Source organism: Phoxinus phoxinus (assembly GCF_949152265.1).
Source record: "Phoxinus phoxinus genome assembly, chromosome: 10".
Classification (NCBI taxonomy): Eukaryota; Metazoa; Chordata; class Actinopteri; order Cypriniformes; family Leuciscidae; genus Phoxinus; species Phoxinus phoxinus.
The window spans coordinates 7,040,015-7,067,273 of record NC_136885.1 but is presented as its reverse complement, the minus strand read 5'-3'; the positions used below and the strand labels follow the sequence as shown (position 1 = coordinate 7,067,273).

Below are 27,259 nucleotides of genomic sequence, written 5' to 3'. Positions count from 1 at the left end.
TCTCAACATCCAATCAAAATCTGATGCATAGAACCAAGACCTGTCCTATGGCGCTTTTCCACTGCATGGTACGGTACGGCACGGCACGCTTTGACGCTTTTCCACTGCATGGTACGGTACGGCTCGGTTTGGTACGGCTCACTTATGGCGCATTTCCACTGCATGGTACGGTACGGCACGGCTCGCTTCGGCTCACTTTAAATGGTACCACCTCTGTTACGGCTTCCAGTCCCGCTGTCTCTAACAGTAACCAGCAACGAGTGCCCTCGCCCGAATACTAATGGTCTCCCAAACTCCAAATCCCAGTCTGCCTCACTCACGCACTGATTGCCTTTCCACCTGTGTGTAATGATCACTCATCTTCAACCTATATCAACCATGCCTACGGTTCACTCCAGTATTGGTTCACAGTTGTGTTGCATGTCCGAGTTCTTTCAGTAATTATCCTGCCCGTGTCCCTGCTATTTCTAACTCTCTGTGATTGGCTGCAGCCTGCCTATCGACCCTCTGCCTGTACCTGGATTACGTTTGTCTGCTACCTGCCTACTGATCTTCTGCCTGGCTCTCTTCATGCTTCTGCACGCCCTCCTACACAGTCTATGCTGATATTGACCCTTGCCTGGTGGATTTGATTAATAAATTGTTGCAAATGGATCTGACTCCGTCTTCTGGTTCACAACAGCAGGGGTGCGGAGGTATGGAAATGCATAAGTTGACAGGCAGGTAGGACATTATTTAATTCGGAACAAATTCAATAACTAACATTTTATTGTTCCACCTTCCACAGATGATATAGACATATAAATACATTTAGATCCCTTAACTTGGTGATTGCTTTGAGGATGTGAAGAAACTTTCAACCTGCATCACAAAAAAAGTTTCCGGAATCACGTTTAAATGAACTGCATCTTTTTTTTTCCTGGGATATAACGATTAAACTGCAATAAACTTAAAGGGATACTTAAAAAGGAAACTCATTGTTTCCACAATACTGTGAAAAAAAATCCTACACATGCATTAGATTGAAATGTTTGGCCACTGCATCTTGTCAATATGTTTTTTTGAAGGTGATCATTGTTTGGTTTGTCTGGGTGGTCTCTCCAAGCTTGTCTGCAATGTTCACTTTCACTCCTAAGGGAGTCTGAGATGAGGCTAGACAGCCCAACTTCTCTCTGCCTTTTTTTTCTAGAAATGTGCTGGTCAGTTTGCTCTGGCTCTCCATACTGTGGCTGGGGTGCAGATGCAGCAATCTACAAGTGGAGAAAACGGGAGTTTTTCCTGTGGAAAAGGATGACTGTCAAAGGGTCTTTCATTCAGTGCTGTACACCAGGCCCTGGCCCACAAACCATGAGGCCACTATCCTTTATTCTGTGGGCCAGACACACTCCAAATGTCACGGCTTTACTGATAAGTTTCTCTGACTGACTGTGATTGATTATATCACAGTCAGTCAGAGACTCTATCTTTCACTGCGCATCTGTGACTTTCAGTGCATTTAACCCTAAATGCAACATATACGGTAACACCACTAGTGATGAAGTACACTTTAGCATACTTTTAAAAAGAGTACGTATTGTGATTTTTTTTAAGTGTACTTAAGTGTGTAAAGAAACAACTTTAAGTACACATAAGGGTATATATTTTTAAGATTTGAAGTACACTACAAGTGCACATTCAATACAATCAATACAAATAACTGCACTTCTTTTTTCACAAGGGACTGACAATGCAGATGTAAACTAGCTAGTAGTAGATGTAAGTAGCATTTCTGCAGACACATAATCAGTGCATGAAAATGGACCATAAATTGAGTTTTCAGAAGTTTTTTTTTCATGTTGTATCTCTGTTCTAAGCAGCCACTCACCTCCGCAGAGATAAAGGCTGTTATTCTAAGCAGTCTGTGGACACAACACGAGGGTGAAGACCTTTTCACAGAAACGGCACCCCTACGGTGTGTCATAAGACTGGACCCATCACGTTCTCCACTGTATCCGCTCTGCTAGAGAGCTCTTTCTGCCCTAATGAGCAGACAAACATGAAAGGCAATCATTAGAACAATTCCTCCTGCACACATTTAGCAAAAGACTAAACCATCCTCTATATGTCTCTCTCCACGAGAGAAGTCAGTTGATGCGGCCGTCTTCTAGCCGATAGTGGCTGCTGGATACCTAGAGGAAAATTACCGGTGAGGTCAGAGTGGTTCAGATGGCCCAGCGCCACGGCTGAGTATAAGGGTGAGTTTTTGTTGGGCCAGTGAATTAAACTCCCCACGGATACGTGTGTGTGTGTGTGTGTGTGTGTGTGTGTGTGTGTGTGTGTGTGTGTGTGTGTGTGTGTGTGTGTGTGTGTGTGTGTGTGTGTGTGTGTGTGTGTGTGTGTGTGTGTGTGTGTGTGTGTGTGTGTGTGTGTGTGTGTGTGTGTGTGTGTGTGTGTGTGTGTGTGTGTGTGTGTGTGTGTGTGTGTGTGTGTGTGTGTGTGTGTGTGTGTGTGTGTGTGTGTGTGTGTGTGTGTGTGTGTGTGTGTGTGTGTGTGTGTGTGTGTGTGTGTGTGTGTGTGTGTGTGTGTGTGTGTGTGTGTGTGTGTGTGTGTGTGTGTGTGTGTGTGTGTGTGTGTGTGTGTGTGTGTGTGTGTGTAAACTTGACTGTGGAAGAAATTTTGCAGCAGCAAAATAAAAAAACTCGTACATTAAATTGCATTTTGGTCATGCTGATCATTCGTTTTTTATGTTTGCAAGGCAAGAACCAGTACTGATTGTTTTTACTCATATTATGGTAAGTGATTTAACAAGTCCAAAAAGTAATTAACTTAAAGGGGCTATATGTAGAATTTACAAACCTTATTGATAGCGACACCAATGGCTGTTCTGTGAACTGCAGCCAGCAACTTAATGTTTGAGCACACTAACACACAAGATACTGAACGTGATTCAATATCCCTTTATACTCATGGCAAAGTTATTTTTTCGTTCTTTGCTTTGAAGTAATAAAAGTTGGAGCGATATACTGTTAACAAACATCCAGACACTGTCCATGCTACTGAGAGAGATGTTTAGAAGAAACTGTATGTGCTGCACGCTTTCCTCTCAATAACAAAATAAACACTCAACAAAAAAGACAGCGGTGAGAAAAAATCAGTTAAGAAAGCATATGATCATAGCGATTTGGATATATTTGCATCAGCTCTGCAATTCACCAGCATGGTCGAGAGCTAGACCATCTATCCTGTATAATACTGAGGAATCGCAGATCGTCGTGAGTTGGCCTGGATCTTGTGTCTTCGCACTGCTTGCTGGAGAATCTGCTGAATCCCAGACCCTCTCACTCTATTTGAACCAGTGGTTAACAGCTGGAACTTCCGATGGTTCTTCGAACCAGGGAAAAAGAGGAGACTGGTAACCGAGCATGCACTAGAATGGTGTTAATCAAGTGGAGGTTTGACGAAGGGAGTTCTGGGCATACTCAGCCCAGGGAAAGAAACTGCTCCGGCTGTTCTGGTGTTGGTGAAGTAGGACCGCAGGTATCTCCCAATCTACTGGATTTTATGCTCAGTCTGGCCATTGGTTTGTGGGTGGTTCCCTGACAAAAGGCTTACGGAAACATCCAACAATCTGAAGAAGGATTGCCAGACTCGAGATATGAACTGTGGTCCTCTATCCGATACTATGTCCTCAGGGAGTCCAAAGTGACGGAACACTTGGCGATATAATAGTTTAGCGGCTTCTAGAGCTGTGGGTAAAGGTTATGAGTTTACAGGCTATGATCTATAGCCACGAAGACACAGGTGTTGGATTCTAAGGGTGGCAGGTCTATCATGAAGTCGACCCCTATGTGGGACAAGGGACGCTGAGGTATCAGTAGAGGCACCCATTCCCCTTCTGGGAGCCTTCATAGGGTGTTGGTGATGGTACAGACTGAGCAGCTCTTCACTTATCGGGAGACATCCTGGTTCATCCTGTGCCACTAGTAGCAATTGCGAAGGAGCGAGATGGTTCGCTGGATGCCTGGGTGTCCAGAGCCCGGAGAGATGTGTGCTGAGTCCACGAGGGACAGGCGCAAGGCAGATGGTACATTGATCAGTCCCTGATGGCAATGATGCAATCATTTCGGTGATGCAATCATTGATGGACCATTGAATGGGACTCACGATCATGGCTGGAGGGAGCACTGGCTCAGGAGGAGATGATTCTGGTTCCAGTTGACACAGACGGGAAAGAGCATCGGCTTTGAGGTTCTTACGGCCAGGATGATAGGTAACAATATAATACAGAGGGTGAGTTGGACAGTCCATACAGAATCACAAGATATTCGTAGTGGCCTGAAGGTGTTACGAAAGCAGTCTGTCACCCTCACGTATGCGAATGAGATTGCATGTGCTCCGTAGGTCCAGTTTGATTAAGATACAAGCTCCACGGAGTTGCTGCAAGGTGGCTGGGACCAGAGCAGTGTTGTATAAAGTACTAGAAAGCAATACTTGAGTAAAAGTACAAGTATGGTACTAGAAAAAGACTTTGGTAGAAGTAAAAGTTACCTTTTAGAATATTACTTAAGTAAAAGTCTTAAAGTATCTGATTTATACTGTACTTAAGTATGAAAAGTAATTTTCTGATATTTAATGTACTTAAGTATTTTAAGTAAAAGTAAAAAGTTTTTTTTTTTTTTTTAAGCAAGCGGTTAACTTTGATTGTGAACTTTATTGTGGATTTCTTATACTAGGCATACTATTAACTGGTACAACCTGCTGTTGTTTGTGTTTTGTAGCCTGTAGCCTACTGTACTTGTGTTATCGTTTATCTCGCACTGCATGTAGGCCTACTTTAAGTTAGCTGCTCTACTAAGAAAAAATCAGTCTGCAATAGTGCACTGTTCTGTACAGCCTTATAATTCATTGTATTTTTCAAAAATATAATTTTATATTCAGTGCAATAGCCGTACACAGGGTTTTATAAATACAGAGGTCCCAAAAGTGATCTTGCTAGGGCGTTCGGGGGCATATTATTTTTCCACTGTCATTGGCAAAAAACATATGTATATCTGTGTTAAATAGGAATCCATTGTAATAAAGTTATTCTCATTCTGGGCACAGTATGTATGCAAAAGGCTATTGCTCTACCTGCTCTCCTTTCTCATCTCCATCTCTCGTTCTTCTTCCCTCAGTCTCTTTATCTTTACCTGTAAATCTCCCCTTACCGAAGATGAGCTTTGCAAACTGATTATTTATGTCGGTCGTTTAAAACTTCTATCGTAAATCAGCGGTTTAGTTTAGCCACTTGCATCTTATCTCGTAAAGCGTCGCGTTTGGGATTCGCGCGCGGCCGCGGCTCACGCTTCCACGGGTTCAGTTGTGCATCCTCCTCCATGGCAACAAACAAGCTTTACGCTGAAATAGAGCGTGCGTCATGCAATCTAGGAGCAGTGATTCGCCAAACCTCAAACCCACATTTCTTTTGATTTTATTTTGTAGTAACGAGTAACGAAGATGCTTAGTGGAAATGTAGCGGAGTAAAAGTATACATTTTATCTAGGAAATGTAGTGAAGTAAAAGTAAAAGTTGGCATAAATTTAAATAGCGAAGTAAAGTACAGATACGTGAAATTTCTACTTAAGTACAGTAACGAAGTATTTGTACTCCGTTACATTACAACACTGGACCAGAGGAAGAGGATGTACTTCACCGTTTGAGTGTTGAAGGCTCGATAGTATGCATGGCTGCAAGCCTCCGTCCTTTTTGTCACAAAGAAGAAGCTCGATGTAGTCCTCCATGGCCTTTTGCTCCAGGATGGACAGGGGATATACTCAACCCTTCGGTGGTGTAGCCCCAGGCAGAAGGTCAATAGCACAGTCCCTTGGCCGGTGAGGTGGTGATTGGGTTGCCAGTTGTTTACTGAAGACATCCTGGAACACCTGGTAATCAAAAGGGATTTCGGCCTTGCACTCGGTCTCAGGACTTTCGATGGAAATGGAAGTTCAAAGAGAGACTGGAAGAAGATGCTAGAAGGCTCTGATTGGCGGGGACTGATGGTCTCTTGAGAACTTGTGAAATGCAATCGTGGAAGTATGACTCACCTCATTGAAGAATCTATTCTGAATTCCAGTTGACTCGAGGTGTATGTTGTGACATCCATGGGCATCCAAGGATGATATCCACAATGGAACCTTCCAGCACCATGAATGAGATCTGTTCCTGATAGAGACTTCCAATACAGAGCATCACAGTGGGGAAGTAATGATGGATGCGACCACAGCCCAGCGTTTCTTCGGGGATAGTGTTCACCTTAAATTCCTGTGAGCAGAGCTTTTCTCCTGAGGTTGAGGTTTGAGTAGTTGGTGAGAGATGAAGAGTCAATGAGGGCTTGCGCTGAAAGGAGAGTTTAGGTAGCTGATGAAAGCTGCTAACGTTGTGGTAGCTGGTCCACTGGCATTCTAAATGGACTGCACCCACTGCAAAGCTCAACCAGAGAGTAATGTGATAATGTAGGCTTTCTTAGCGTGATCTGTGGTGAACAGCTGACGTTCCATCTCAAAATAGAGCACTGTAGAAGAAACCCGCTGCAATCCTCCACCTCACCTGTATATGTTGCTGGATGGGCCATGAAACCGGCAGAGGCAGACGGTGAAGGAGAGGATATTGTGGGAAGCAATGACTGACGAACAGCCTGTATGAGTTCGGCGAACGAATCGGGTTCCCTGCTAGCTTCAGCGGTACACTGCATGTTGGTCTGGTCTTCTGTCATAATACAGAAGGAGACAACATAGGTAAGTAGCGGAACACAGATGTTTTATTTGCAGGAACCAGAAGTGTAAGCAGGAGAGTGACAAGGGTGAGTATAACTGCAGTCAGATAGTTTGTAGGTAACTTAGCTGTATGATAACAGGACTCTTGATGTGTTTACAGATGGCTGAACTGGACTCAGATGAGCTGAAGGAGTGTGGCCGAAGACAGATGAAAAATGCTGGGTTGTTTCAACCCAATTTTGGGTCAAATATATGGACAAACCCAGCCGATGGGTTACATTTTTTTATTTAATTTTTAACCCAACGTTTGGGTTTGTCCATATTTGACCCAAAATTGGGTTGAAACAACCCAGCATTTTTTAGAGTGTGGTACTGGAGACTGAAGACTGGAATTGGACGATATCGAACACAGGTAAGTATAACAGGTAAGGAGTCAGGTAAGTATTTATCGTTCAGATCAGATCAGATCAGACAATGGGAGTGAGGATGGTGACTGCAGATATAGTGCAAGATTGGGTGCATCGGGTGATAGTGATCGGATGGGCGGAGCTGGGTGATCTGGTTTTGATGGTGTGGCTGTATGTGTAGCTGATCCTGTGACAGTATATTTTTTATGAAGTACAGCACTTTTTTATGAAAATCTGCTTGTATGTGCAACCCACTATATGCTATATATGAAGTATATTTTGAAGGAAATCAACAAATAGCATACAACAGTTTTTGGGACTCACACAAAGTAAAAAAAAAAAATGCAAATTATGATTTTCACTAGGTGCATGTCCTCAGAATGTCATCTATACTTATTTTTTTCTCCCTCTGTCAGACTAAAAGTATATCCATCTATCATATGATAATATAGTCCTTCCACTATATGTATCAGTAACACATACATATATAACCAATCTGAGAAATATTCTTCTATAGTGTGGTTAGTATTCCATATGTATTTGATAAACTTTCTCTTCATTTTACATTGTTTTTATGACAACCAAGGCATTTTTCTTCATGTCGGAAAATGCATGCAGCGTAGCATATAAAAGAAAACACATTATATATGGCCGTTGACGGTATATGTAGAAAAAGGATGCAACCCCATTGTATTTCACAGCAATCTCAGACTCAAGACACAGATTGTTTACTGCCTGCAGTGGCCATTATTCTACAGGACATGAACAGCGTCAAGAAGTCATAGTGTGCTGAGGAAACTTTTGAAACACAAGGAGCAGTTTCAGAACCAAGTGTATTTTTTTCTCTTTTTTACTATGTGAGACAGTGAGATATGGCAAACAAAAAGGCTGTAAAGTGTGCTGTCTACATTTGGGAGGTCTTACTGTATAGGAAAATATATTATGTTTCTTATTGTGTTATATTGCATGCAGCACCCTGGCGTCCTGGGAATATGATGATTGTCGTCCACATGCTGTAGTGACTAAGCTAAGTATCTATAAAGTGCCTAATTTCTACAGGATATTAATTAATATCTAGATATCTCTAATATCTATTTGTCTAAAATAGTGTAAAATAATTTAAAACATTAATGTTTCCATTATATCTATGTGCCCTAATTATACATTAAGCTGAAAGTCAATCAAAAAATTAATCCGGTTAAAAAAACAACTTGTATCATGAGGAATAAAATTTTCTCTGAGTTCTTGATGTATTATAAAACTATATTTTCAGAACTCAAAACGTCCTGGGCAAAAGTTAACAATTTAAGGATGCATGAAAAATTAAAGCAGGGTCAGATGAGATCAATCAATACCCAATCATCACCAACATCCACAGAGCATAATCCAGCAGAATACATAAACATATTCTGCACATATGCATATTACACACGTTTTCTGGCTATATCTTTATCTAATTGAAATGCTGGATTTTCATTGAAATGGCAGCACAAATAAATAAAAATTGCTCAGTAGATGCTTTCTTTACAGCTGTTTTCTCACCACTATAATTGTTGTTGTTTATTTCTATTGAGGGGAAAGTGTGCAGCATGTATTTATATTCATCTGAACGTCACTCTCAGCAGCGTGGACGGCGTCTGAATTTTCACTAACAGTATATCACTGCAATTACTTCCAAATTCGTCTTACTTCTAAGCGAAGAGCGAAAAAGAACTGCCGTGAGTATGTCAGGGCATTGAATCAAATTTAGTCTCGTACGTTACGTGTGCATGAGTGCAAGCATGAGCAATAAGTTGCTGGCTGCAGTTCACTTAATGGCCACCGGTGTCGCTAATAACAAGCGTTTCTGAATTCTACATATAGCCCCTTTAACATAATATTACTTTTTTTTATGCACAAAAGGTTATTTATGGTGAAAAAAAAGCATTAGATTATTAAAATGTTCTTCACACTAAGGAAAAAAATATTTAAAAAATTGTTTACTGAAAGTTTCTTTGGGGAACAAAAAATGGTTCTCTGATATGGCCATCACTGAAAAAATCATCATCAGAAATTATCAACAAATGATCATCAGAAAATTGTCATATGGAAGTTGTGATCTTTTCTTTCCTATCAACCCACATGTAGCCCTGAAACGGCTTCTGGAACAAGATACAAATGTAGGATGAGATTTGATTTTGTCCATGGGCAATTGATTGAATGGTTGAATGGTTTTGGTTTGCTATTGGTTGATTTCATGTGAGTGACAGTTTGTCCTGCCCTCATGCCAGTAAACACGTCATCAGAGAAGAGAATCGATTTTGTTGCAAGTCAGTGGGAGGGGGAGATTGTCTACTTTGGTTAAAGATTGTAAAAGAAAAACATGAACTTTTAAATAATAATTATTCTGATAATGTGCACGATAAGTCATAATAAATACTGAAATATTACATAAAAAAATAAGAATATACCATTTTGAATTAGTAGTGACTGCAATCTTTACACCACCTTTCATTTGATTAAAAATGTATGGCAGAAATGACTTTTAGTGGGTTTACTTTTTTACAGTGTAGATGCTTCGACCCTCCTCTTATCAGAGACCAGCTCTTGCGCACAGGTGCGAGCTGCGATTGGCTGTTTGGAAGCGCGTGTGAATCACACCGGCGTTCGAGCCGCTCCAGACATTCACTCAAAGCGCACTGAGCGGAGAACATCTGCATTAAGAATGGCACACTTATCCTCAATCACACGCCACTAATGCGCAGGAAGAAAATAAACCTCTCCAAAATGCTGTTGGATCTGGAAGTACACCGGCAGGATACAGATCATGGATTCGGGATCGCGATTGATTTGAGGGAACTTCACTGATGCTGTATGAATAGATTTTAAGTGAGCGTGCAGTGTTTAAACGGAGAGCGCGCATTTGGAGAGGCGCAGAGGCTGTTCGCTGCAGATTTTGGATAAGAGTCTGCAGGAGACATGGCTTGCCTGCGCCCTGTGCCATCAATGAGGAATTATACCGCATCAATCTGTTCTGTGCTCCTCATTCTGTTTTTCATGCTCGGATGCCACCAGGTGAGCAAACACGCGTCTGTCTCTTCAAAGTGATTGCGTTTAATTGCAATGCAAATGATGCATGTTCACTGTTTATCATCCATAGAGAACTTCCTGTGCATCTGCAACCCTTCATGCTGGTCCTCTTGTAAAGCACAAACCTCTGCTGGAAACACTGCGTTTACCTCACAACACAGGTGAGAGCATACCTGTCCGATGTGATTGACAGCTGTCAGTCGCATTATTATTATTGTTTCATTTCATGGGGCATGTGAGCAATTTATTAATATTACATAATTAATTTAGACTTTTATGAGACTTTCGTTTAAAATTAAAAGAAAAGGAAAATGACTAGATGGGATGTCGTCGCCAGGGGGCGCTAGATATCCTAATTGATCTGAGACAAATGCACTCTATAATAAAAGTAATAAACTGTTGTGTTGAGATGATAAGGCCGTTTTAAAAATATAATCTAATACAAAATGAATGTACTGTATGCGATTTCAGGTTTGAATGTTCTTGCGGTGACATGTGGCGTATACAGGACCTGACACACATGCACATACATTTCATTAGTTTTGTAATTAAGGATATTCTAAAAACAAGAGCAGTTTTTATATAAATATAATAATCCAAGGGTTTGGATACAGACTAACTTTTCCCCTAAAAGAAAACCTCTCGAATTTAAAATAAAAACATGTTTATTTCATATATAAATAAATAAATAAAAATCCCAAACAAGGGTGTCCCCAGATGTCCCCGAAAGTAAGTTTTGTATGTCGGTTCTGTGGACAATTTTGTGCGTGCACACACACACACACACAGAAAGTGGGGGTGTGTGGCATAAAGATTGGCATGCACTGGGACTTAGTGAACAATGAACAAAGACAGACACTTGAAGAAGCTCTCCATCAATCAGCCAAGCTTTACAAACAGTCTCTGTGTGCACTTACTGCCTTTATCCTGTGAAGAGTCTCTGCACTGTTTGGCATGAGCTTAGAGACTGGAGTAGCCAGATATAATAGCGTGTGTGTGTGTGTGTGTGTGTGTGTGTGTGTGTGTGTGTGTGTGTGTGTGTGTGTGTGTGTGTGTGTGTGTGTGTGTGTGTGTGTGTGTGTGTGTGTGTGTGTGTGTGTGTGTGTGTGTGTGTGTGTGTGTGTGTGTGTGTGTGTGTGTGTGTGTGAGAGAGAAAGAGAAAGAGAATGAGAGACGGTGAGAGCGTGTGTCTCCATATCACAGCGGAGCGTTAGGAGTGTGTGTCATCAGTGTGTGTCTCTACGGTCAGAGATCATAAATCTGTCTTCTCATGTCTGTAAAAGCATTTATAACTCGAGCCACCAGACCACCGCGAGGATGAGAGGAGCGTGAGTGTATGTAGAGGTCAGAATCACACAACATTAAAACACGTCTTCTGACCTTCGCCCCACGAGCAGCATCTTGACGTGTTCTTCCTATAAATCACATTTGCTTGCATTTGTATAGATACAATCTTTTTTTTTTTTTTACAATAATCTTTTTTTTTTCCTGATGTGAATCATTAAAATGATAAATGGCTTTTAGTCCTTTCTAAGATCTGTATTTGGACTATAGAATAGGTGTTTGTTTTATTTTTATTTTTATTTTTGTATTTTTATTATTTGTCATTATTAAATAGTTTTGTCCTTCGGAACTTAAGCAGCATTGAATCGTTTGCACAAAGGATTTACAAGAAAATACTTCAGTCTTTCTACTTCAAAAGTTTATGTTCAATTCGTTACTTGCCATTTCTTTGTAACTGTGAAATTTACTAGCAGTTTTTGAACATTGTTTCTACTACACCATTGTTTTAGTGTAATATGTGAATTTGCTGCATTAGTGAAAGTTTAAAAAAGATGAGACGCTACATAGATGTCATTCTTCTAGTTTACTGTAGTTCAGAAAAGAAAATACTGCACCTGAATTGGCTGAAAAAAAAGAGAAAAGTTTACTCAGAAATTGCTAGTAAATTGTACAATTCATTTAAAAGAAATGGCAATTAACATTTAATTAATCGTACAATGTGGGTTGTACTCTTTCAAAATAAACATAATGCATAATAAAATGCATTATTCTTATTTGCATCAGGAAAATGTTTTGAATAAATAATCATCAAAACAAAAATAACAACAGAGTGGGACTGTCTGTTTGCTGAACAATGAAAGACAAAAAGTGTTCAGGAAACTAGTGGTGTATAAATGACACTTTTGCATATTTGATATTTGAGATTAATCTATTTCATACCTGAACAGAAATAATGCATTGAACTCTTGCATGTAATAATAACCCAACTTCCTTCCAATGTAGAATATGAGATTGTGGCCCCATATGAGGTGGACCATCAAGGACGTTACATTTCCCATGCCGTGGCCCACCAGCACCGGCGGAAACGATCCACGGATGGTCAAGGTCACGACCCCACCGTTCACTTTAGGTTCCATGGATTAGGGCAAGACTTCCAACTTGACCTGCAGCCGTCACTTGACCTGATGACACCCAGCTTCACTGTACAAACCCTGGGCATGAGCGGCACCAAGAGCCTGCAGCCTTTTCCACAAGACGACCTCTGCTTCTACCATGGGGTGCTGAGGTCAAAGGTCAACTCATCTGTGGCCCTGTCTACATGCGCGGGGATGGTGAGTGGGTTATCCTGTCTCAGAGCTGATTGATTGCATAATGGTTTAAGGAGTCATTTTCAGATAGCAAGTCTTAAGAATGTATCTTTGCAGAACAAAACTATATTAGGGTTTCTCTATTTCCTCTGAAATGTGGAAAATTAATACTAACCCCAACTGATTTATGCTATATGCCGTTCAAATAGTTCATAATGATGGTGATGAAAATAGACCAGAAAGAATTTATTTTGTCCTTGGAGAGAATAAGACCCACAACCTCAAGCATTTTTGGCATGAACAGTGGAGCGATGACTGTGTCATCATCAATGCATTGAATCATGTTGGTCTTTGAGTGCAAAACTGCTGTATTCATCAGGCTAGTCTACTCATCATCCCATCTGCTTGTTTTCTCCGTGGATTAATGTTCGGTGTGCAGAGAAACCTCAACCCTCCAGAGTGCTTTTGTTATTTTGGCTCCCAGGCCGCACGAGATTCGGCTCCCAGTAGGCGCCGGAAGAGCAAAGTGACTGTGCCGCAGTTCTCATGACTTTACCCTGACTGGACTGACATAGAGTGCCCTGTCCCATCAATAGAGCCCCTCTTAAATCACAGTATTCAAATCCCCTAAAACCAGTGACTCAATAACACATAAATTTGGGTCAGGGGAGGTTTTACAAGAGAACAGAGCCTCCTTTTATTAGTCAAATCGACATTTGGAGGATCTATACTCGTCCTCAGTGGAAACAAACACATACTGTTGTCACATAAGCATTAATATATGAGGATGTTTTATTTGTGCATAGTTTGTTTTAGCAAGGAGGTCAACCAATTTCAGCAATACTGAAAAATTACCATGAGCTCTTCAAGAATCCACAAATACTCAGTTTTACATTCAGTTGCATTGCAGTTTTAACAAAACACACAATACACCTCAAAGTCCATATCTGAATGTTGAATTATTCATTTTGAATTAAATTTGAGAAATTGGATCATTTTTAGTAAAGTTTTTTGGTAACGAGCAACCTCTTGATATTTCAGCCAAACTAATTTTACATATTACTACTCCTGCATAATATTTGCGGAGTACTCCGCAACAATACTCTGAAACAGTCAAAATGTGTCATCGAAGAAGCCCTCAGTCAATGATTGTGGCCCTCCAAAACTATAATGCCCAAAACCGAAAATTTTAGCCAAATATTTTCAGTTGCCCAAATTTCGGTGTATCACTGTGTTACAGTATCCTGGTCCTACCAGACACTCGTACATTTAATTTGTACAGAGAGTCTGGCCACTCTCCATTGACAAGCGTTAACTTCCTTCAAGGCGAGTACTCTGTTAAAGTTTAAAACTATTGGATCTGCCAAAAGCCACTTTGGATCTGCCATAACCAATCGCTAACGTTTGGTCGTGAGTCTCGTGACGTAGGCTATGTCAACTCAAACTAGCGCACAACCTCAACGTCATGGTTATCAACCACTCCCTCTGTTCGCTGGTTGGACCGGTAAAAAAATTATCGGAGAAAACCCAAGAATATACCGCAAGCCCAGACGTAGTACGGAAGGAAAATTGAGCGGAAGTACGTAGGAGTGGGGAGCCAGGCTAGCGTTACAGTACACTGTTGTGCTCTTATTTCAGTCAAACCACACCAGAGTTTGTTTGAAAGCGGGCCAAGACCCATCTTTTCAGTGGGTCTCGGTCCGCTTGTTTGGTGTGTGACAGGGTTCGGATGGCAACGTTCACACTTATTCAAATTAATCACACTAACAGAGCAATCGGACCAGGGATTGTTCTAATTGACACAAACATGCCAAGTGTTCGAACACACCATACATCTATATTAATGCAGTTTACTACAAACCTTGCATCAATAATTGTCATTGATTTTCACTAAGCGCTGGCTCTCTGGATGAGTTAAAGCCAAGGGCGTCTATCAATTTGCTATCTATTTGCCATATTTGCTCACGTTGATCTTTTCGCGAATTGCCTGAGCCATTGGTGCCAGCATTGAGGTGTGGGACTAATGGAAAAAAAAAAGTCCAAACTTTGATCTCATGGTTCGCACTGGCCCAAGTCACAACATTATGTCAAATGGAGATTCATAGCATTAACTGTACTACGTCACGACTGGTGTGAATGATTTAAATCTAAGTGCAACAATCACTCTGAGATAATCTTTGTTAGCTCATTTCCCTATGACTTTTAACCTCTGTGTGATCGTCTGTCTTTAAATGGAGGCAGATCAAATATTACTGTCATTGAAAATGTACTAAGTCTACTGTTGAAATATGTTTTGGCAGTGTAATGTAGACTATCACACTGTCCCCAGCTGGATGTGATTAGCAGTGGTGCAGAGTCATTAGTTAACTCTGCCTCTCCTTACTTGTCATGTAAAGCCCATGTATAAATCCACTTTGAGTAGCTGAGACCAGGTTGGCAGATCAACACAAGAGGTTGGAAGGGCTTTGATGCCACTCTGGGTTTGTCATAAAAGGTCCTAACTATAAGTTTAAAGGCCTGAAGACTAGGCGAATAGGCCTCAATGATTTCAAGCTGACAGCTTTATACAAAAGGGTACAATAGTTGACTTTAATGGTGGCACATGGGATGCCAATTAGGAGGGTCATTGGAAATGGCAGTCTGGGTTGAGACGAGTGCCATGCCTTGGAAACTCCACACTGAAAGTCTTTCTGAAGTGTCGCCAGTCTACAATAACAGGCTAATTGTGAGTGATGTCAGCCATAAACTGAAGCCATAAATCTACATTTGGACACCCAGCCCCAACCGCTGTACTGGGGATAACACAGAATTTAAACTGATTAACATTATTACTTACTTGAGAGACATTTTTAAAATGCTTAAAGTCTACATCAAAACAAAATTCACTGTTCATGTTGCTGGTCTTGTTAAAGGAACCCACACATAATGTCATAATTTACTCTTGCTCATGTTGTTCAAAACTCTTGGTGCTTTCTTGTGCAGAACTCAAAACTCTCAAGCACAAAAAAAGACATGAAAGTCGTGTAAAAGTAATGCACACAACTCAATCTGGGTATGGAATTTCAACTTTTCCAGTCAGTTTCTAATGATAAAAATCCCTCCTTACTGTATATTCATTTTATGTTACATTATGTAATTTAAGTCTCCCCCAATGGAATTTTCCATAATTTATGAGACAACACTTCCCTGCCATTGACGGAAATTTCCGGCTTTCCGTGTTCTTAGTGTTATATGGTAGGGGGCGCTGTGACACATCTTGTGAAAGAGTACTGAATCTCCTGATCAAAAGACATGTGAAGAAGAAGCAGAAACAAGCAATATAGGTAATATGTATAATAATGTAAAATATGTAAAATAACGTGATCATCAACATTAAATAGCATATAATCAAAACTGAAAATAACGTTACTGAATGAAATGTCATTCCAGGACGAGGTATAGGACTGTTCAAGCTTTGGGGGTGTTGATGGACTCGATCTACTCCATCTGTGTTTTGATCATCTTTCTGAATCTTATCCAGACGTAGTCTTTGACAAAGAAAAAAGTGATTTTCTCAGCTTTTGGCTCAAAATTTTCCTTTTTATTATTAAACATTTTTTTAAAATTAAACTTACCCACATTCAAATGTTGATTTAAAAAAGAATGCATAAAGCTAGAATAAGAATGTGTAAAAGCTCTGTTCTTTCTTTTGATATGTTGCATGTTAAGATATTTATACAACTATATATTCTGCGGCCATGAAACTTTTATGAAAATTTCAACTTTTTTCAAAAATGCTGGTGGGGAAAGAGTTAAATACATTGTGAATGCAGTTTAATGTTTACTTTAAGACTTTAAATAGGAAATACTTAAAGATATGAAATCTAGTTGTGTCACAGGCACATTAAAGATACGTTTACACAACAACGCTGTACTAAAAACGTAAAAGATATTCCTTTGCGTTATTCACTTACAGACAACAACACTTTTGATACCCGTCCACAGGGATCCGAGAAAACGATTAAAACCACTGTATTATTCATGCCAGGCCAGTAGTTGGCCACTTCTAGAAAAACTACACGTGACCTTACAGTTTTTACATATTCGCATTTTTGTAGTTTACACGTTTTTGTAGTTTGTGTTTTCAGGCTCCCAAAACGCATACAAAACTTGCGTTTAAGTTGCATTTTAAGTTGAAAGCAGTATCGTGTAAACGGCCCATAAGACACTGACAGTCCGACACTGGTCCGGACTGAGAGTTTGTAGCATGTCACAGCTCCTTTTGTTAGTACAGGTCCTTTTATATTGAACTGATTTTGTTCCCTTAATTAAAACCAAAACAAACATTAAATCCGAAAGAAATTGTTTGATTTCTGGTCCCAAGCTGTTTCGTAGCAGGACCTGGTGCATAGGTTCATTCTCTTTCACCTAATTTCCCACAATGCTTATGAATTAGCATTCATCATTTGGCTAAACCAAACCATGCAACCCCCAGCAACTCTTCAGATCTCTTGTCCAAAATATATACATTATTATCCCTCATAAAACAATCCCAAGTTTCACTCTCCAGGCTTTCAATGTAGCTTTGATGGACTGACAGAATTAAAGACTAACATATTTATTTATAATGAACAGAAATGGAGCGTAGCATAATTTGCCCTGTACAGAGCAGAAAGAGGCGCCATGGATGACTAATTATTGGCGGGAGGTTGTTGGCAATGTGCAAGGATACATGCGATCCTGCTGGATATGGTGTTTCTGAGGAGCTCAAGTTGATTTAGTCTAGATATATATAGTCAGCATTCATGCAATAAAATGTCAAGGAAGGGGTTAAGACTCTGGATCTGCCTCTTCACAACAAGAACAGCAACAGTTAGTCACTGAGATGATGTAAGAGAATTTAAAAAACGAATCATCGACACCGTTCCCAAATAGTTTCAGCTGGCATATAAACTCTTATAGCAGCTCTGAAGAGGTCCGGTTTCAGCTTCTAAAAGCAGCAAGGCAAGTAGAAGCCTCTCTCTCATGGAAATAGGAACAGCGTCAGGTGCATCGCTCCGAGTTTCCTCATATCCGCTCAGCTCCTTTGATTAGAGTTCCTGTAGGGTCGTGCCTGGATCTGCCCATTTCCCTGAGTGCGGGAGTGCAGCTGTTATTTTTCTCCCAGGTAGCGTCTCAGCCCGTCTCCTGGAGCTTTATGACTGCTATTTGCACCTTGTAGCTCTCAGTGTGTAATTTCATGAGAGGTATTTAAGGAGGCAGCGCAGACATTTGTTTTTAGTTAAGCTTGTCTTGGACCAGGGAGACTGAGGCTCAGATTTGTGGCAGATGATTCTTACGTGTTACTTATGCAGGAATGTCAGCAGCACCACTCCCGATTGACAGCATGGATTTCCACTGTTTACTTATGCTAAACTGTGTGCTTGAGTGCCGTGTGCGTAAATTTATTTAAATTTCCGAGTCTCCTTCTGGCAGAAATAGAAAGGTACAGATTTCCCTGGATAGATCAACAAATTTATGGTTTCCTTCATGACTCCCCTATTTCCTCTTTGGCAGTTGCTTAAGACCAAATTTGATATAAATTTAACTGAAATTTGATTTGTTTATCCATTACATCACCCAGCATTTCTCGAACAACATAATTCAAGCTCTTACGACAACAGCGATTTTCATTTTTGCAGTACAAATCTTTGTTGACACATCTTCCAGCTTTCAGAACGGCAGAATTCATTTATTCTCCCAGCAGAGAATGGCAAAAAGAACAGCACCAAAGGGAATTGTATTGCTTATGAGTTGCTCATTTATAGATGTTTCTCTTAAAATTCCTTAGAAAAAATAAAATTAGTAATGAATATATCTCATTTGCAATATTCTCTTCTCTGGATTAAAATTAAATTTCAAAGAAAGGTCACCTGCCAGGTTTGTTTGCTTTGTTAGATGGCAGACCTGTCTATAGCCCCATTCACACAGCACTTTGAACCCGGCAAATTGCCGGCAAATTGCCGGAACGCCTTCTGTGTGAACGCAAACACGACCCGGGTTTAATGCCGGGATCGATGCCGGGTTGGGGACCTAGTAACATTGCCGTGTTCAGACCCGGAACGCGCGCTGTGTGAACAAAAGCCAGGACAAATGCCGTAAGGGGTGTGTCGTAGTGATGATGCACGAGCCTTCGCAATAACGTAGTTATCGTGCGACTCTGTTACTCTGTTAGAAGAACGTTTGTGTTCGTCATCGATACAAGAAAGAACGAAAAGATGTCTGCAAACTGGACTGAAGCAGAGACCCGAGAGCTCCTTGCAATCCGCGCCGAAGCTGAGATCGTTCGCCAGCTTTGTGGAACGGTACGTGATGCGTTAGTGTACGACCGAATCCGAAAAAAAATGATCGAGCGTGGTTTCTCGAGATCGAAAGCGCACATCATAACGTCACGCGTCTATCCGGGACATACCCGGGTTGTGTGTGAACGCGCTCTCTGATTCCGGCAAATCACTGGCAGTGTGAATGAACCATTTTCAAACGAACCCGGGTCAAATCCCGGGTCACTTTATCCGTGTATTTTCCGGAATCTCTGTGTGAAAGGGGCTTATGTGATAGTGAAGAGTATTTAAATATATAAAAAATGCTGGGTTGTTTTAAGCCAATTTTGGGTCAAATATGGCCATTGGGTTAAATTTTTAAATTCCATTTTTGATCCAACGTTTGGGTTTGTCCATATTTGACCCAAAATTGGGTTGAAACAACCCAGCATTTTTTAGAGTGTATGTTGCTTTTATTTAATCTGGTCACTCTGAATACAGGTTAACAAGTTTATCTGTCATAGTGGCTCTGGAAACAATTTCCAGTGAGTCTTTAAAGCAACGGTCATCTGAAAATTAAAGTTCTGCGATAGTCTGAGGTAAATAGGGCTCAGTAACTGGAAGTGATGTCACAGAGGATGAACACTAAGTGTAGTGCATAATATTTGAAAGACACCATGTGCATTTAATCACATGAAAAACACGACACAGGTCACTGCAAGGTCGCTCTCTGTCTGTCTGAATTATGTCAATGAGATCCCGTACTGTCTTCCTCAACTAACCAGAAGCCATAATTGCAATCCTGTGGGATTCTATTGACTAAACTTTGGTTGAATAGGAATGACCGACTGGAAGACATGCAGTAAGCGTGTAGACGGCATGAAAGCGCAATCGCCATAAATCGAGTCGACTTTGGGAATTAGTCTTGACAACTGCCAAAACTCCCAACATGAGAACAGCAGGCCAGAGTCATGCGGAGTGACCAGTCATGCCTGAACTTCATCCTACATCTAGCCTGAAAACATTGGCACTGGCAGAGGTCGCTTCTGTTGACTAAACCCTGTGATCTGGTGACAGAAGACAAGCGTATCTCATGAGGATTGCTGCCTTGACACCAAAACAACTGGGTAATTTTGCTCTTTGAAGTCCTCAGCGTCCAATAAAGGATCAAATGCTTGACTGTAGGACCTTTGGTCTTGGGGTGAGATTAAGTCCCAGGTGTTGTTCTCCTGATGGAGTCTTGAATCACTGCTCTGGAAGCGCCTGGATTAATCTGTTTACAGCTGCTAATGATATCAACTATCCTAACGAACTAAAATCTGATCCACAGCCAGTGGTTATTGACATGTGTCTTTCTCCCCACACTGAAATCTAGCAGCGTTTCTTTTGAGTGGTTATTTTTAGGCATCAACATCCATTTTATAGCTTGTACTATAAAATATGGAGTGACATCAATTCTCATCCACGGTCATAAATTATAGAATATTTGGTTTCACTTTGTTTTGATGGTCCCTTTAACACATTCGGTTGACTATAAGTAACGTTGCACCTACATGTCTACTAACTCTCATTAGAGTGTTAGTAGAGTATTAGTAAACTGGTAGGGTTAGGGTTAGAATAAGTTAGCATGTTGCAAAGTTACTTATAGTCAGTATAATGTCTGTTGGAGGATAAAGAGTTATCAGATATTAAGTCTACTAATACTCGAATGAGAGTTAGTTGACATGTAGTTGCAAAGTTATTTATAGTCAACAAAATGTTCATAAGGGACCATCAAAATAAAGTGTTACCGGATATTTTTTACAATCGTCCACTGTAAAAAGTTTTAACCTGCGACTGTTCTCTTAAAGAGCCAGTTGTGTCTTTCATTGTAATACTTCGCTGTAAATGCACAGTATGTGTGATGTGGTAATTAAAATGTCTAATTATCATTGCACGTCATGGGCAGTTCCAGAATCACTCAAGTGTTGTTTGAAAAGGCGCGTGTTGAAATCTATCAGCAGTTACCTCCCATACAGGCGTTAATTACGTGATGAGATGTGTATCCTCTACACACACTGTGATCTTGGATTGGGGTTGTTTAGTCTGGCGAGACCTGTATGGCTTTGCTCGTTGATTACTTAAGCGTGGAGTGAGGCAGCGTTCCTTGAGCCAGCGAGAGCAGATCTCTGCTCAACTGTGTAGGCTAACAAAAGTGGTGGAAAACAGCAGTTACCAGCATTAACCAGTCTTTTCAGCAGGCTAGATCAATTTGAACCTTTGTAGACAGGCCATGCACTCTTAAAAGTTACATTCATTGATGACGATTGTGATCCATGTTTCAAGATCGATACATATGCAGGATTTGTTTTGTTTTGAGTGACTTTTTACACCCCTACTTCTGCTCAATTCCCATAAATGGCTCTCTCAGTTTATATGCCATCATAATTTACCTCACAAACCCATTAGAAACCTCAGTCCTTTAATGTACTTGTGTCCTCCAGATAGTTTCTCTCATGCGCCTCACATGCACAAATCCTAAACTTAAATGCAATCCGCTTTCCAGAGTTCAACATATGTTTTACAGCCTATTGTCTGTATGATTGGCGTGCATTGAGCTTAAGTGTTATTGGCAATGACGAATGATAATCAGATGCACATTGGGTTCAAACAGGTTCTCAGAAGGGCTTTTCTGTTTGTTTGGAGAGGAGCTTATCCTCTGAGCCCAATTGAAGGTAATTATCAGACCACGCTGAAGCGTCTGCACAAATGAGTTCTCGCTCTGACCTGACGTGACATTTAGATGAGGGTTTGAAGAGTCCTTGGGATCTCCAGATTGCGAGGGACGTGAAGCTTGTTAGTGTTAATGACAGCACAGCTTTCCAAAGAAGTGTAATTTGGGCGTTTGTGTCATAAACCGAGTCGGCTTGACATGCAAGTTCTGCACCTCATATGTGATCGGTACTGATTCTTGAACAGTTTGGAAATCAGACTCAAAATAAATCTTCGATCCAGATGGGTTTTGCGTTTGAGAACATTTGCAAAGTGTCTGTTTTATGTTCCAAAGCGCATTAGCATTATGACAGTGCTTGCAAAACACTGTACTGGTGTACTTCATTCATTTTCTTTATGGTTAATTCAGCCTTAATGTATAAACTGCATTCAGACTTTGTAGCTAAAATTTATTTTAAATATATATATATTTTAAATAGTATTTAATAAAAAATATTTTATTTTATAGTGCAGTGGTAAAATTACAATACAAATATTTACATGTCAATGTCTACATTTTCAAATGTTTTTATTTTGGCGGTTTCAAAGTGAAGATTGTTGTGTTTGTTTTACACGTGTGCAACTCATGATATAATGTTTCAGCGTCTCAGCTGCTCGTTTCACAGTAAATGAACCAAGATACTGAACTGTATCTCTGAAACACGCAGTGCATACACAGTGCTATTGAGCGTGAAACAAGTCTGCAAAGTTAAAAAGCACAAAGTCCCTCCAAAAGGCGTAATCTTCTATATCAGTGTCATTGTTTCTGAACTCCCTGAAACGCCTCCATTGTAGTCTTAAGTTTTCTTTCCACAACGTACAAGTCACAATATTCCTGTAATGCGGAGTCAACATAGTTGGAAACCGTGTGATGGCGATAAACAAAATTGGCGAGGTCTGGTTGATTTGCGTAAGTAGTGTGTTGCCGCGATGATCAAGGGATGCTGTTTTTTCCACTTCTGCATAAGTCGTGCTTGCAAAGGAGGTTCGGATTGTTTAGCTTGTTCTTCTTGACTGAACCAATATGGCAAAACTGACTCCATAGTTAGCGTAATTACAGTAGTGTTTACAGCGCCTCGGGAAGCCTCCAGAGCTCATACATGCTCTAAGCCAGGGGTCAGAAAGTAAGTTTGGCATCGTGCCACAAAAAAGGATAATTTCAGAAATTAATTGATGAAAAATGCAACTAGAATTGCCTGTGACAGACTGTTACAGTGTATTTTGTAACTGTTAGTAAGCTGTTACTGTTAAACCCTGTAGTAGGGGAGTCATTAACAAAAAGCTATATTTGTGTGGCGGTGTTTGGGTTTTGCATTGGATAAATTAATAAAGCAGTATTGAAACGTAAGTTAACCTGGCAAGTATCTTCATTTACCAACTTGCAACACAGACCGCCTAACACACATAACACACTTAACACACATATGTGGGAGATGCGGAACGCAAAAAAATAAAATAGGACTTAAATAAGCCAATTAATGGCATGCTTGAGTCATGCTCTTAACTAACTATGTTTTTTTTTTCTCTTTCCATTTTGTGAATAATAAATGTGTATCATTTTAATTTGCTTGTTACATAATGGAGCCTAACTTGTAATAATTATTTGATGTAGCCAACTTTTACACTACTATTCCTTGGCATCCTCACATACTAAACTGCATTTTTTTTATTGTTTGCGTGCTGGAGGTACGCTATTACGTCGTGTGCCGAGTGATGTTAACATTTGTGCTAGTTTAAGTGAAAATAGCCAGGGCATACCCTACAAAGAAAAATGGAAGGACAACTATCCGTTCATCCTATCTAGCTTTGTAAATGCAAAGCTGGTGTGTCTTATCTGCAACGAAGCGATCCACATACTCTTTTGAATGCCTTTCAGAACTTTTCAAATTAAAAGCTCTCAATTCATCTCAAAATAAAACATTGCTGCAAAAACGTTCTCGTACTTTTATTTTGAAGGCAAAATGTGAGTATGACGGCATAATGTTTTGAAGACGAAGTGATTGTAAGTAACTGTTTCTGTCATGACAGATCTATTTCAGAACCAGCCGCTATCAAAATAATCTGGTTGCGAGCACGGGCCAGGTATTATTGCTGGCGGGCCAGGTTTGGCCCACGGGCCGCCTGTTGCCGACCCCTGCTCTAAGCGGTTGAGCAATCGCAACAGAGTGGGGCCAGCTGACCAATCAGAGCAGACTGCTCTTTTTGGAAGGCAGGTTTTAAAGAAATCAAAACTAAAACAGTGTTCAGATAGAGGTTGAAAACAGGTGCTGCAACAATGTAAATTATATATAAAATAAATACATTTTTATTACATTATGTAAACGTACTCTAGTAGATTCTAAACAAAATGATGAACTTGTAAATGAGCATACAGATATAGAACACATTTAATGTTGTGTATATGAAGACTGCAAGGCATTGACCAGTGTGTTTTCCCTCTAGTCAGGTTTGATTAGAACTCAGGATCTGGATTACTTTCTGAAGCCACTGCATCCACATCAGGCACTTCTGGAGAACTTCTCAGCACCATCTGACCACCATCCCCACATCCTCTACAAGAGATTCATGCCACCACAGACAAGCAAAGGCAGAACCAGGAGGTCTTCGGAGCTAAAGACGGTCAGCAGAAAAGATTCAGCAGTCCCATATCTGTGGAGAACCAGCAGACAAGATGAGAGAACCACACACACACAGACGGATCCAGAGGAGAACCAGCGTACCCCGCACAGTCATGACAACTTCAACTACACTACACGGCAGAGACAGCACTTCTGTGGACGACGGAAGAAATGTATGTAAGGACATTCTCTCTCCAACCGCACCTTCAAACAGAGTTGATTTCCATTACATGGTTCAGGTCTAGTAGCTGGACTGTCAAAGACGTTCATTAGGAGGGGAGGAGGTGTATTTTAGACAACAGTCGTATGTAAAAAGGTCACAGCTGTTCAAGGGTCAGCTTGAACATGTTTTCATGACATCATCACACCTGTATTGTGTTTGGTCAGGGATGAATTATCTTCACCTACTCTAAACAAACACCACATCCTCACACCGCATTTGAACCCTGAATAATATTTTACAAACCGAGTAACCAAATCTTATGTGGGATGTGAGGTAACAGCTAATACATTTTGACACACATGGCGTGCATTAATGTCTCGTAAGGGCCTGAGCTTTCCAGACACAGATTCAGCTTTTTACTGAACTAGTAATGCATTTTCTTTGGGGAACCAGCATTGACTGTATGACCTAGTGTTGATATTGTCTTGGTCCTGTGTTTCAGATATGCCTAAACCTCCTGAGGAAGATATCTATATTTTCCCGGATGAATATAAGTTCATGCCCAGAGGGAAGCGAGCCATTACGTTTAAACCTCATCCCCACCAGAGGCTGAATGTGGAGACGCTGGTGGTGGTCGACCGCAACATGATGGACAATCATGGCCATGAGAATATAACCACATATGTCCTCACTGTTCTTAACATGGTAAGACGGATGTAATGAATCCAGGCTGAATCCTATCTGTCTATCCTTCAATTTATCCATCCATGCATGCATCCATCTATCCATCTGTCTGTCTATCCATGCATCTATCCATCCATCCATTAATTACATGCATCAATCCATGCCTCCTTCCATCCATTCATCCATGCATCCATCCATTAATCCATCCATCCATGCATCCATCCATCCATGCATCCATCCATTAATCCATCCATCCAAGCATCCATCCATTTATTGCATGCATCCATCCATCATCCATGTATACATCAATCCGTCCCTCCATACATTCAATCCTCCATGCATCTGTCCCTCCATGCATTCATCCCATGCATACATCCATCCCTCCTTCTATGCATCCATTTACCCATAGATGTATCCACCCAATCATCCATCCATCCATACATACATACATCCATAGATCCATCTATATATTACATCGATCCATGCATCAATGCATCCGTCCATACAGTTCCCATTTTTATGTGTTCATGTATGTTTTGATTGCATGGAAAATTATGTCTAGTTGAGGTCAAAGCATCTGGTTGACCAAACGGACTAGTTAATAATTGCTAAAAGTCAAAGTGAGTGTCTTTGGGGTGAGCGCACTGAACAAAACTTAAGCACACATGAAAACATTATTGTAGAGTAATCAAAATAGGATCATGTTACATGCTGTGAACATATCAAACTCAGGCTTTTTGAAGGTGTGTTAAAAGTGTTTTACAAAGGATCAGCGAAATACTGACACATGAAACCAAACTGAACGCCTCTTGTGTTGGTGTCAACGAAAAGAAAGACAAAATAGCAGAACTGAAAGGCCTTGTATTGGGAACTAAGTGCTTGTATTTATGTTCCCTGAGCACTTTAAACCATCTCAGGGACTTTGTCTTCAGTTCTGTTTCAAAGGCCAGTGAAATGTGGGATTAGGGATTCCCTTAAGTACATGTGGTATGCCTCTCTCATTTTTCCAAACAGAAGCTTCTTATTGCTCTATTCAAGAAAGTCAAACTGAGTTTAGATGCCTGCACGTTTATGCACAACCCTGTAGCCTAATGCTGATTCTTCTGCATTGTTTCTCATCTCCAAAAAGGTCTCAACGCTTTTCAAAGATGGCACGATTGGAGGTGACATCAATGTTGTAATTGTTGGGCTAATACTGCTGGATGAAGACCAGGTGAGTTTAAGGTGCTATGAATTTTATTGCAGTGGAGATTTTTTAAAACAGAGTAAAAGATCTTGGCTCTATTGCATTGATAATGTGTGTTCAAATGAATATCTTACACCAACACCAAGTGCATATTTGTAAAATGAATGAGAGTTAAAGCCCTCTGGAGGCGATTGACGTCATGGACAGTGAGAGGTTTAGATAACACAGAGCTTTGAAGCCGAATGAAACATCGCTTCAAAAGGTGGATTTTATTGTCCTTGAGAGGCTTGTCTCTTTCGCTCTTTTTGAGACGCTCCATCTGAACAGGTCTCGTTTTTATGATGACAGTTTAATTGGATACACAGCATTCCGTTGGATTCCAGCCAGGCGAGGGACATGTCTGTGGGAAAGCGGGCCAGCATACGGCTGAAGGGCTCTGTTACTGATACACCTGTGCTAATGTTAATGAAGTTCACGTTAGCCACCAGTCGAGGAATGCAGAAAATTACCCTCATCCCCCTTTTGATTGGAGTAATTAGCAACAGTCACTCAGGATCAGTGATGAGGGGCTAATTACCTACAGTATAGACTCATTTACTGAGGTGGGGTCAGCAGAGGCAGCCGGTAATTGTTCTGCCCAGAACTTGATAAGCAGTTTGAGTTGGGCTACATATACACTAATCTGGGTACATTTGAAAACACATCTTTTTCTCTTTATTTTGGCCTTCTGTCCACATTGAGTCATTGTTTTTGTCCTTTGAAAACGGACATTTTTGAAGAT

The 27,259-nt window shown here is 40.6% G+C and overlaps 1 protein-coding gene across 1 annotated transcript in view; it reads left to right on the top strand.

Moving 5' to 3' along the window:
• The first annotated feature begins 9,836 nt into the window (after positions 1-9,836).
• Positions 9,837-27,259, top strand: part of adamts16 (ADAM metallopeptidase with thrombospondin type 1 motif, 16) — a 99,424-nt gene continuing 82,001 nt past the window's right edge. Inside the window, exons 1-6 of the mRNA XM_079624959.1 lie at positions 9,837-10,192; positions 10,278-10,368; positions 12,494-12,822; positions 24,270-24,618; positions 25,111-25,313; positions 26,422-26,505. Coding sequence (XP_079481085.1) covers positions 10,097-10,192; positions 10,278-10,368; positions 12,494-12,822; positions 24,270-24,618; positions 25,111-25,313; positions 26,422-26,505 — 1,152 coding nt within the window. The 5' untranslated portion in view covers positions 9,837-10,096. The remainder of the gene's footprint in view (positions 10,193-10,277; positions 10,369-12,493; positions 12,823-24,269; positions 24,619-25,110; positions 25,314-26,421; positions 26,506-27,259) is intronic.